This window comes from Schistocerca gregaria, chromosome 1, assembly GCF_023897955.1.
Source record: "Schistocerca gregaria isolate iqSchGreg1 chromosome 1, iqSchGreg1.2, whole genome shotgun sequence".
Lineage (NCBI taxonomy): Eukaryota > Metazoa > Arthropoda > Insecta > Orthoptera > Acrididae > Schistocerca > Schistocerca gregaria.
Window position 1 is genome coordinate 1,201,192,743 of NC_064920.1, and position 12,466 is coordinate 1,201,205,208.

At 37.5% G+C, this 12,466-nt stretch overlaps 1 protein-coding gene and 1 non-coding gene across 5 annotated transcripts in view; one reads left to right on the forward strand and one right to left on the reverse strand.

Moving 5' to 3' along the window:
- The window catches only part of LOC126284735 (transformation/transcription domain-associated protein), a 392,578-nt gene that overhangs the window by 86,674 nt on the left and 293,438 nt on the right, over positions 1-12,466 (forward strand). For all 4 annotated transcript variants that reach the window (XM_049983877.1, XM_049983882.1, XM_049983889.1 and 1 more), the window contains exons 13-16: positions 1,804-1,949; positions 4,618-4,842; positions 6,204-6,514; positions 9,999-10,138. In XM_049983877.1, coding sequence (XP_049839834.1) covers positions 1,804-1,949; positions 4,618-4,842; positions 6,204-6,514; positions 9,999-10,138 — 822 coding nt within the window. The remainder of the gene's footprint in view (positions 1-1,803; positions 1,950-4,617; positions 4,843-6,203; positions 6,515-9,998; positions 10,139-12,466) is intronic.
- Positions 3,403-3,561, reverse strand: LOC126291883 (U1 spliceosomal RNA). The gene has a single exon (XR_007551903.1). It is a non-coding gene; the product is annotated as a U1 spliceosomal RNA (small nuclear RNA).

Here is a 12,466-nt window from a genome sequence, read left to right on the forward strand (position 1 = left end):
TCTGCTTGTGTCTGTGTGTGTGCGGATGGATATGTGTGTATATGCGAGTGTATACCTGTCCTTTTTTCCTCTTAAGGTAAGTCTTTCCGCTCCCAGGATTGGAATGACTCCTTACCCTCTCCCTTAAAACCCACATCCTTTCATCTTTCCCTCTCCTTCCCTCTTTCCTGACGAAGCAACCGTGGGTTGCGAAAGATCGAAATTTTGTGTGTGTTTGTGTGGTTTTTTTTTTTTTATTTTAGTTTTTATTGTGCCTATCTACCAGCGCTTTCCCGCTTGGTAAGTCATAGAATCTTTGTTTTTACTAATAACAAGACGTGACAGAATGCAAACAAATCAGCCAGTCTTGTGCACACCAAGGAAACAAAAACATTCCACACTCAATATGTATTAACTCCCGTCACAAATGTTTGAGATTATAATACAGTAGCACACAGCTCGATGTTTACAAGCTTTTGGAGACTACAGATGATGCCATGTTGGGACATCATGCCCAGTATGAATAGGCTTTCTGTTTCTTAGAGGGTGCTGGCACAACTCAGGGACCAAGATGCAGGCATCACAATGGAAGGAGGCCAAAAGAGCACAGCAGGTCCACAACAAATTCAGGGTCATGTGCTCATAGGGTGTTCCGTCTTTGGTCTCAACACGAGGCCAAACAATAATAAAGGAATACTGTCAGGAGGTCGTTCATCATATTTTTTTCATGCTGCATGGTGCAAGTGACCGGGTCTGTGGGCAGCAAAAATTTAGCAGGTCCATGATGATCATGCACCCAGCCATTCTGTTCATCCGATTCAACTTTCCTTGTAAAATGCAACGTCCCTGTTGGTCAGGCTGTCAACTGAATGAGTTTTTGTTATTTCTGAAGCTGAAAATGCCTCTGAAAGCAATATAATTAGAGGTAAGAGAGGACATAATATGGAATGTGACAGCCTAGCTGATAACCATTCTAAAAGATGAGTTCCAGAAGTGTTTTCAACAGTGGTGGGAACACAATGAGAAGTGTGGCTTTACCAAGGAGACTACTTTGGAGGGGTCTAGGGTTTTGTACCTCCAAATGAATAAATGTGTATATACCAACCAAAGGTTTGGTACTTTCTTAACACATCTTGTATACTGTTCACCATATTAAGTGCATTAACATCTCAAACTGTCCAAAGAATTTTTTTGGCTCATTGTGGTTGGCTAAACAGTCTATCTGAGCACACCACAGTTCATTTAAGGTCTTTTCCAAATCAAACTGAATTGAATCAGTGCAAGTAATTAACTATGAAAGCCCAAGTTAATAAGTTTAAAGTGCCATTCTTAAGTGAAATAATCAGTCACTGAATTCCAAAATAATCATCTTAAATTTTGCTGTTTCATTTGACTCCATATAGTTAAATTAATTTTCTGTGTAGTATTGCATTATTCATGTCTGCTGACTCCTTGTCAGCTTAACCCAGGGATTATCCATATCAGCCAGAAGATAACTGGCCTCTCACTCATTTCCAGCCATTGTTCCAGTATAATTGACATTGGTGCCAGAAGCTGTGTGGCCATCAGCTGACCTCCCTCATTGTTCATAAATTTAATTAAGTATTGACCCATGGCAGCCGAAAATCCTCAACTTGGCACTTGATAATCAGTGTTGTTTGCTCTGCTCCAGATGAAAACAATAACATAAATGATGATCTGTGTAGACCTTCTTATTTTTTATATGTTTTGATACTTATGTTAAACATTCTGCATATTATTTTAAATAAAAATTTGTCGGTAAACCCATTCATAATAAAACATTGTTACACTCATTTTCTACAGGGAAGCTACCAACAGAAAAGGAGGAAAAGAAGTTCGGGTTTCCTCAGACACAGGGCAGTAACTACACAGTAACAGACTGCCGTGCCCTCGTGAAAACTTTGGTGTGCGGTGCAAAGACAATTACATGGGGCTGTGCTGCTTGCAAGGTGAGTGAGGTTTGTTGGGTTATTTCAGTTTTGAGTAAGAGGCTGAGGCACACACAATTTCCATAGCTCTTGTAGTCATTTCATCGAGTGATAATACGTGCACTGTCCTTTAGATGTGCTCATTGCTCAGACTGCAATAAAGAATAATGTTATATCCAACTTCACAGCTTCACTATTAAGCGCTGCACATTTTAGTTCCAGTAGAAAAGCTGTAATTTATAGAGAACAGAAAGGAATTTAGTTGTTGTCTATACACTCTCAATTTTAGATCTCAAAAATTCTGAGCCAGAAATACATGGAAATGGAAATGGAAATGGAAATGAAAATGAAATCCCATTCTTCTTGACAGTGCGTAGGTGAATGATGCAAGAGACCCACACCGCCGTACTAGGCAAGGTCCTAATGGAGGTGGTTTGCCGTTGCCTTGCTGTGGACCGTAATGGAGATGGTTGATGATGATGATGATGATGATGATGATGATGACACAACACTAGCCAGTCATCTTGGAGCAGGTGAAAATCCCTGACCCCGCCTGGAATCGAACCCGCGACCCCGTGCTCGGGAAGCGAGAACACTACCACGAGCCCATGAGCTGCAGACCCAGAAAGACATATGATGCTGCAAATATTAAAAAAGTGCTGAGTCACAAACAATTTAACCAATGCAATAAAAAGCTTATAACAGTCTACCCAAGTGAGAATTAAGAGTGTAGCTTGAAAATTTCTCAGAATCACCATGAGAGGTCAACACTAGCGCAACAAGTTGTTCACATGATATTCATTGGACCATTGCCTATAAACACGTGCAATGTCAGTGCTCTTTGAAGAGAGCTGTGGCGGTGACATGACTCTTTTGTTGTTCCTGCGTAGTGATTTGCGAAGGTGGAAAAAATCGTAAAGAAAGGTATGAAAGCAAAGGACATTCATGCCGATTTCCAGAATACACTGGGGGACTGTGCCCCTTCATATTCAACTGTTGTCAAGTGGAGAAAGGAATTTAAATTTGGTCAGGAGAGCTTAGGAACTATTTCCAGTAGTTGGGTAATGATAACATTTCCGAACTTCGATCTTTATGATCTGGTAGTCAAAAGTGGTGTTACTGCATTAACGTTGTCAGTGTGCTACTATGTAATTGCAGGATATGAACATCCCTTCCTACCTGTATTGATTGAGAGTGGTGTAGTGCACTGCTTATATGAAATTACTGTCGCACCGGCTCAGACACAGATTCGTACAGCAGTTCGGTAGGAAGATGGCAATGCTCATGAAACAAGTAAATATACAATGATTAATAGTACAGACACAGATTCGTACAGCCTCTACATGGAGGCACCAGCAGCCCCGACAGGCCACCGCTGGCACGCCAGCGCCCGGATCCAAGACCCCTAATGACGTTGCAGTCGATGTATTTGTAATAGCTATATGAAAATAATCTAACTTTGAATTATGATTAGACCAGGTCTGCGGGAACGCAGTCCCGACTACCAAAAAAAATTATGCACCCGAGTTACCCACATTAGGGGTAATCGCAGGGGTCAGCCCAACCGAAGTGCAATGGAAGAGCCTCGTCCTGGAGGAACCGCCTTCATCTTAGATGATGATCTGCGCAGTGGTCGGCCAAAATGTGTCACTACTCCATAAATCATTGCAAAAGTGCACAAAATGGTCATGGAGGATCACCGATTGAAAGTGTGTAAAATAGCTCAAGCTTGCCAGATGTCATACGAAAAGGTATATTAAATTTTAACTAAAGAATTAGAAATGAAAAAATTATGTGCCTGATGGGTGCTGCAACTGTTGATGCTGGATAAAAAACGCATGCCATCGCCATCGCCGAATTACATGAACTAAGGTATGAATTGTTGCCGCACCTGCCTTATTCACCTGATATGGCTCTGTCAGACTTCCATCTCTTTCAAAACTGAAAATTTTTCTTGGTGGACAAAGATTCACTTCAAATGAAGAACTGATAGCCGGAGTTGACAACTATTTTGAAGGCCTGGAGGAAACTCAGTTTTGAGGTGGGATCAAGGCACTGAAACATTGTTGAACCAAGTGCATAATTTACAAGGAGACTGCATTGAAAAATAAAAAACGTTTCAGTGATGTAAGTACTTTTTTTCTGTCTCGTTACGAGAACTTTTCAAACCACCTTCATAAATTAGACCATGGAAGGTACACATACATCTTAGAAAGTAATCAAGAGAATGTAATTAGATAGATGAAAAACACTGCTCACCAAGCGGCAGCAGAACACACACATAAAAAAAGGTTTTAATTAGACAGGCTCCTTCAGGAAGAAGGGTTGAAGAGAAAGGAAGAGAGGTGAAGGAAAAGGTCTGGAGAGGTCTAGGAAAAGGGTTGGTTTTGGGAAAGTCACGCAGAACTGTGTGTCAGGGGAGACTTACCGCACGGGGTGAGAAGAAATGACTGATTGTTGGGGTCTGCTTCTGACGAGATTTGAAAACCTGAGTAACATTCTAGTGATACAACATTTTCTTTAAAACTTGCTGGTACAGTGCACGTTCATTGTAATCAGTCAGTGAAATTGTTTTGTATTGCAGAAGTATTTAGTATAAAGTATGTAGGCACAAGTGACAAAATTGTTTTTTCAAAACATTTGAAGCAAAGTGATTGAAGTTTAATTCTTGTAATTTTTTTTTCTTCAGGTTCCAACCATTGAAGGATCAACACAAGGAAAACTATTTCATCCAAAAGAAACACTAATGTTTATACGTCTTGTTAAGTGGGGGATGAAGGCTCTCGATATATACACTCTTAGTGCAAACCCCATGTTACCGGGTCTCATTTTGCCTGCTGTTCAGAGGAATGCTGCTAACCAAACAGTTCGCTCAAAAGAAGAAAAAGAAGTGTTGGAACATTTCTCAGGAGTTGTAAGTATTTATGTGTTCACTTAAAACTCCAAATAACTAAACTGTGTGGTATAATTAGCTTTCTAGTGTAGTGTATGGTAAGTTTTCTTCACATTCCATCCGCAGATGGATCGTGGGAATAATAAGATTTCATAATCTTTTTTACAAGCACTCAAAAAATATTATAACTGAATAAAAACATCAGAAAAATAACCAGAATGTAAAATGTTATAAAAATCAAATTAAAACTACTAAAAGGCAAAAGGCCAAACAATGGAAAATCAAGGATGGAATGTAACAATATGAGAGAAGGAAAGTTGCTACTCACCATATAGCTGAGATGCTGAGCCGCGATAAGCACAACAAAAAGATTCACACAGTTACAGCTTTCAGCCATTAAAGCCTGTGTCAGCAATACACACTACATTCACACTCACGCACGCGCGTAAAATTTTGCACTTCAAAAAATGAAGAAACGTAGTCTCCTATGACTATAATACCAATGAGTCATTGTTCGAATTTTTATATTATATCTTGCTTTATTAAAACCTAATAAGTTAAACAGTTCTATTTTCACAAAGTGGTAAAATGCCCACTTTGCTGAAATAAGCAGGCAAGGTGGCTACTTAGTTTTAAAGTAAAAACTAAGGGGTAAAAATCTGTTTTAACAAAGAACAGAATATATTTCAGTGCAAAACATGGTTTGAATTACATTTTCCACAAATAAAAGTCAAACTTCATTCGCAAACTCCTGTACAGAATACATAAGCTTGAGGGAGCACAACTGGCACATAACTCACTGTGTCTGGTCATCCGGTTTTAGGGTATGGTTTATTTGTAAAGTCATATATCTACAATCCACAGAAATTATTATAACTCCGAAGAGTAGCACAGCAGACAGGTTAGACTTCATGGAGTGGATGGCTCTCCAGGGAGAATAAGTTCATTTCCTGCCCTACGCCAGCACCCCAAGAACCCCAATGGCCACTTTGCACGGCTCTCCCTTACAGATAACGCCAAATCAAGCACCTTGTTAAAGATATGTTTGGGAAAGACTAACATTAATGCCAATATTGTATGGGTGTTTTATTCAGCGCATGTTTGTGGATCTTTAAGTTATAATGCAGAATATAACATAATGTATTGTGTTATGGCACGAAGAATCTGCCATATACATAGTATATCTGTAACAAGCAGAATACATTTAAAGTAATCAATACCTGCAGTGTGGGCTAGAAAATAAACTTCGTGACAAAAAAATCTTTAAAATGTGTAACCATGTGTGATTTTCTTTGCATTAAATTTTGAGCTGCTTAGACCTATAACAATGACACACTTGTATTTGGTGAAATCAGAAGTTAATTATTTATTCCTGTTTTCAGTTCTCTATGATGAATCCCCTAACATTTAATGAAGTGTTCTCAACAACAATAGAATTTGTAGTGGATCGAATCTACAAGAATTCAGCACTACAAGTTGTGGCAAACTCTTTTCTTGCAAATCCAACCACATCACCTGTGTTTGCTACTGTTCTTCTTGAGTATCTCTTGAAAAGAATGGAGGAGATGGGAAATGGCATGGAGAAGAGCAACTTGTACTTGAAACTTTTCAAGTTGGTGTTTGGTAGTGTTTCTTTGTTTCCAGAGGAGAACAAACACATGCTCAGACCCCACCTACATAAGATTGTTAACAGGTACGCTCATGATTTGTTATTATTGGTTTACCCTTTTCAATTTTGTTCCCTTCTTGCTGCCTGCTCATTATCAGATACTAGAACTCCACACCATTGTGCTTTGCGCTTATGTATTGGTGAGTCCTTCAGATAATGAATATACATTTTGATCCCCACTCACAGACCTCCTTTCAGATGAGCAAAAATATCAGTATTGTCTTGAGCTGAATTCCAGCCTAAATTGACAAATCCAGGGTTAATTTAAATTGTATGTATTATTCTATTGTATAGATATACTGTTCTATGTATAACAAACCAAAACAAAACAAAACAACCTGCAACAAAGCCCTGGTATGATGACAAATGATTAGCAGTACTTACATTTAATGTATGTAAATTTGTAAGAGTTTCTTAATTGTGAATTGTGGTTTATTTGTCTCATAACGTACATAATCTAAATCGTTTGATTCAGGTACAGGAGACATGTCAAATTGTGGTAAAATTTCACCATTAACAAAGAACAGCTTACGTTAACAAATAGAATAATAATAATAATAATAATAATAATAAAATTTTGTTATACATACATACAGTAAAATCTAACACTTAATTACCCCCCTTCTTCAAATTATCATTTCATCCTCTATGAATTTTGTTTTGAATAATAGCATTTCTCCCACAGAATCTGCTGTTGCCTTGTTTTTAAAATTTCTGGCTTCATATGCAATATGATTTTGCCCATTACCTTGTCCTATACTGTCATCCTCATGTACTGTGGAGTCTACGCATGTAAATTCAACTGGTGTGTGGGTAGAATAAAATTATTTTATTTCTTGTGTTATATGTGTGGTTAAAAGGATTCCCCTCAAATAATTTTTGTCTGCTGTATAGGAAGATTATAATTTCACAAATGTATATGGAGGGGCAGTTAGGATCTGTAATTTCCAAAATAATGAATAACAAGACTCTGTTTGCTGTGCTGTAAGCATGTATCAGACAATTTTCTTTTTCAGTTTCAGTATTCAAGATACACAACTTGGACTTCCCCAAAAATTATCCCATATCTAATGACAGATTCAAAACAACTGTGATAAGCAATTTTTATGTACTTAAGTCAATGGAATTTGGTAGCATTTGCATTGCAAATGCAAACGTGCGTAGTTTATTTGAAGGGAAGTCAATATGTGTATTCCTGCTTTGTCCACATTTAGTCCCAGGAATTTGACCATGTCAGCTTCTTTCATAGGTTGATTGTTATGTTGTATTTTAAATTCCATACATTTTGAATGTTTGGCTTTGAAATGTACCATACGGGTTTTGCAATGTTCAGTTCCAACCAGTTTTCTAAGGTACCCAGTGTGCTTACGATGGAGCTCGGAATTTTTTCTGCATCATCATGTTCAATTAAAACAGAAGTATTGTCTGCAAACACAACTGATGGGGAATTTATATTTATGGGTAAGTCATTTATGTAGAATAGGGACAGGATTGACCACAAAAATGGAGCCTTGAGGCACACCTTGTGATACTGCACTCCCTTTAGAATAATAATTCATTGCGTCTGAGGTATGGTTGCCCTTTGTTTTCTGTTGTGTGAGTGTGATGTTAGTCAGTGCAGAGCATTGTCCTTAATTCCGTATTTGTCTGATTTGTAGATAAACACGTCATGGTTCACAGAGTCAAATGCTTTTACGAGACCATAGAAGGTACCTACGCAGCTTTACTCCTCTGATCCATGATTTGCCTGTCTTTTCAATAAAGTTATTTACTGCATCCAGTGTGTTTTTTCCTGGTTGAAATCCAAATTGGTTACTTATAATAAAAATTTTTCAATAAAATTTTTGATTTGATTTGCAGCTACTTTCTCTGACACTTCTCACCTGACTGGAAGAATAGAAATAGACCGATAGTTTCCCATGTCTTCCCTCACCCCTTTCTTGAATAGAAATCTGACTTCGCCATACTTCAAAACAGTGGGAAAGCATCCCTGTTCAAAAGACTGGTTGAATATTTTAGTTAGGGAAGGTGCTATTATGCCACATACAGTTTTAATCACTTTAGTGGGTATCCCATCCCACCCAGCAGAGTTTTTATTTTTTAATGATAATATAACATTTTCCATATCCTTTATCGTGACTTTTTAAGAATCCTTAAGATACTCAGCTCTGTGGTGGATTCCAAAGGGATTTACTTTACTGTGATTCTCTGCTACATCAACATCTGACTTTGCCACATTTATGACTAATTAATTGAAACACTCTGATGTCTGAGCCGAGTTTACAATAAAGCTTCTATCTACTTTAATCCTAGATATTTCATTATTACTAACTCTTAGCACCTAACTCTGATTTGACAACAGACCACACTACTTTTATTTTACTTTTATGTTGTGCAATGAACTTTTTGCCTGCGGTTTGTTTAGCTGCCTTCACAACTTTTTTAAATGTAGCTTTATAATGATGAACATACTTAGTAAAACATCTGGTTTGGTTACATTTCAGTTCATTATGGAGTTCCCCTCTTCCTGGCACTAGATATTTTTATACCCTGGGTTATCCACTTAAGTTTATTAGTCATTTTGTTGCATATGGTTCTAAGCAGAAAATTTTCATTAAATATTTCAAGAAAGCTACTTAAAAATTGTTAAAGTTGTTAACATTTGAAATACAGCTGTTGTAAGCCCATTCAACCTCTCTTAACTTATTTCTAAATGTAATTGAATTTTTTTCATTGAAGTTCCTTTTCACATGGCTTTTGTTACATAAAATTTCTTAATTTTTGATAGTTCAGTGGTCAGAGATTCCTAAACCTATGCAAAATTTATAAACATCTTCAAATACATAATTTGTTAGAATATTATCAACACAGGTAGCTGACTGTGCATTTACTCTAGTGGGTTGCATGACATTTATTGTGAAACCAAAGTTTTTTACTAAGTCAGTGAAGGTGGACACACCATTGCTGTCAGCTATGATATTAATATTGAATTCAGCATGTGTTACTATCTTTTTCCTTTTTTCAAGAGAAAAGGAAATAATCTGTTCATTTCCATACTGGTGTTGTACATTGAAACACATTAGTATCACATAGCTGTCATTGGTAAAGAAGTACAACTACTGTAAGAATGAGGCGTTGTGCAGAGTTTTGCAAGTTAGCTCTATATTGACTGTACCCCTGAACCTAGGGACATTGCAACTGAAATATTGTCAGTGTATTTGTTTTTACTATGGCCAACTACTGTTGTGTAACGTGGACTCATAAGAAGCTGACAGGAGAGCACTTAATGCAGGCGTTGTCTGCTGGAAGTAAGAGAGATAACTAAAGCCAGTAGCTGATGTAGTACATAGGATTGACAGATAGGTGGCTAACTTCCTGCAGAAACTACCACTCTTTGGCTTCCATTTTTATATGCTGTTCATATTTCATGCTTCAAATATGATTTTTTCTCCAGCTGTGAGATAATTTGACATACTGAATGATTATTTTCGTTTTATTTTCTATGTAGGTCAATGGAATTGGCGATGACAGCGAAAGAGCCATTTAACTATTTCCTCCTGCTACGTGCCCTGTTTAGATCGATTGGTGGTGGCAGTCATGACTTACTGTATCAAGAATTTTTACCGCTCCTTCCCAACTTGTTACAAGGTTTGTTATAGTTATAACAGACGGTATATTTAATCTGAATATTAGTGTCACAAAGCAAAACACTATGTTTGTAAATGTGGTTAGTTTTTATTGTGTGTTAGATAAACGTATTGAAAGAGCAAGAGTTTGACTTTAGGTCTTAGCTTTTAATGCCTCTGTGTGTTTTCTGCTTTGAAGATATACATTACTTTATTCAGAAGTTTGATCAACTAACTCAGTGTGTAACGTCTCACATTCCTCATTGCCCATTTGTCAGTATCAGTTGCTTACAAACATAACGATGCAACATATTATCCCAAATGTTCTAGATAAGCGTGACTGTATTGTGTGTGGTACTATCATTTGCGCTCCCCGACAGCTTTACTACTGTTGAATCATCTCAGCCTACTTTATTGTGTTTGAGGCTTCTGGTGACACATTCCATTTCTGTCTTTGATGATACATCAAAACTTGGCATATTTCTGTATTTTTTGGGACTAGATTCCAATTTCCATCTGTAAAATCCAGACTGCGATCTGATATCACGTTTCGGCTAGGCTTGAAAGTTTGATAACAATTTGCAGTATCTGTTTTTCCAGCAGTGCTGGTCGATCTGTTCCAGCAGTGCTTTACTTTTGATAATATTTTGGCTATATTCTTTCTAGTTATACAAATCCTGCCAAAGTCTTGCTGTTGTTTGGTTGGGTTCTTCTTTTTCTGGTATCTCTTCAGCATCCCAGTGTAATGTCGCAGGGTGTACTGCAGCATCTAGGTAAAGCTGTCATAACCCAAAAAGGCGGTTGGATCACCACAATGCTTTACTAGTCACAGTCCTACCGGACAGATCTTTGAACTGACCGACTCAGGCAGTTGAGGGCCATCCGCGGTTTATCTGGGACTGTGAACCATAATGCAATTTCAAACAATGGAAAATACAGAATGGAATGTAACAATATTAGAGAAGCAGAGTTGCTACTCACCATATAGCAGAGATGCTTAGTCGCAATTGGCACAAGAAAAAGATACACACAATTATAGCTTTTGGCCATTACGGCTGTTGTCAGCAATACACACACACATATAGATTTGAATCATAATTTCATTCATGTAAATACAGTAGTTCACAATATTAAAATAATATAAAATGCTTAAGTACTTACCAATCATAGTGCATTTGGTACATCATATTTGTGCAGAGAGGTATTCCGTAATATAAGATGAGATTTCTTGTGTGCAAAAATGCAATATACAGCATTCAGTCAGAAATATGAAACACACAACAAAAATGGACAAATTACAGCATAGGGTAAATGGCACTTAGTTCAGATTTGCTTTCTTTCTCAACACGGTTGTTACGAGCTCAGGCCTATGGACGTGTCATTGGAATTGCCGAAGAATACAGCTATATTTCTCTATATTACTTTCTACACTGACTTCTTTAAGAACTGTTTCTGTGTGATGCACAAGATTACAGGAGTTCCACTTCACATAAATCGTCCTGAAATTCCATATTGTGGCGTTTCAATCATTCAGCACTGTCACCTTTTTTCATTGTAGTTGTTGGAGCTTTTATCTTTAATAACTTAATGGTAAGGGGCACTATTCATTACGATGACAGATGGCTGATATAATTTTTCCAGTAATTGACTTTAGTACGATTTCAGAAAACTATTGTGGTTCATTACATCATAGTAGTTCCTCTTTTTTTTCTCCAATTTGTAAACATGGAGGCAGGTAGCTAGGAAACCAGATGCAGTTTCAGCATGCTAGACAATAATTTTTGCATCCTTTCCAACAGCAGAACTTCCACATATGCTATCATTATCAGTCTTTTCTTAGATAATGACTGCCTTTTAGCAAGGTTTTGTCAAGCCTCACAGTGTCTTCAAACGGCTCCTTAATTGTTTTTCTTAAAAACTGACTACACCATGCTACGATCTACATCTACATCTACATGGATACTCTGCAAATCACATTTAAATGCCTGGCAGAGGGTTCATTGAACCACCTTCGCAATTCTCTATTATTACAATCTTGTATAGCATGCAGAAAGAACAAACACCTTTATCTTTCCAAACAAGCTCTGACTTCCCTTATTTTATTGTGATGATTGTTTCTCCCTATGTAGATCCGTGTCAACAAAATATTTTCATATTTGGAGGAGAATGTTGGTGATTGGAATTTTGTGAGAAGAGTCCATCGCAAGGAAAAACACCTTTCTTTTAATGATTCCCAGCCCAAATCCTGTATCATTTCAGTGACTCTCTCTCCCATATTTCGCTATAATACAAAATGCGCTGCCCTTCTTTGAACTTTTTCGATGTACTCTGTCAGTCCTTCGTGTTAAGG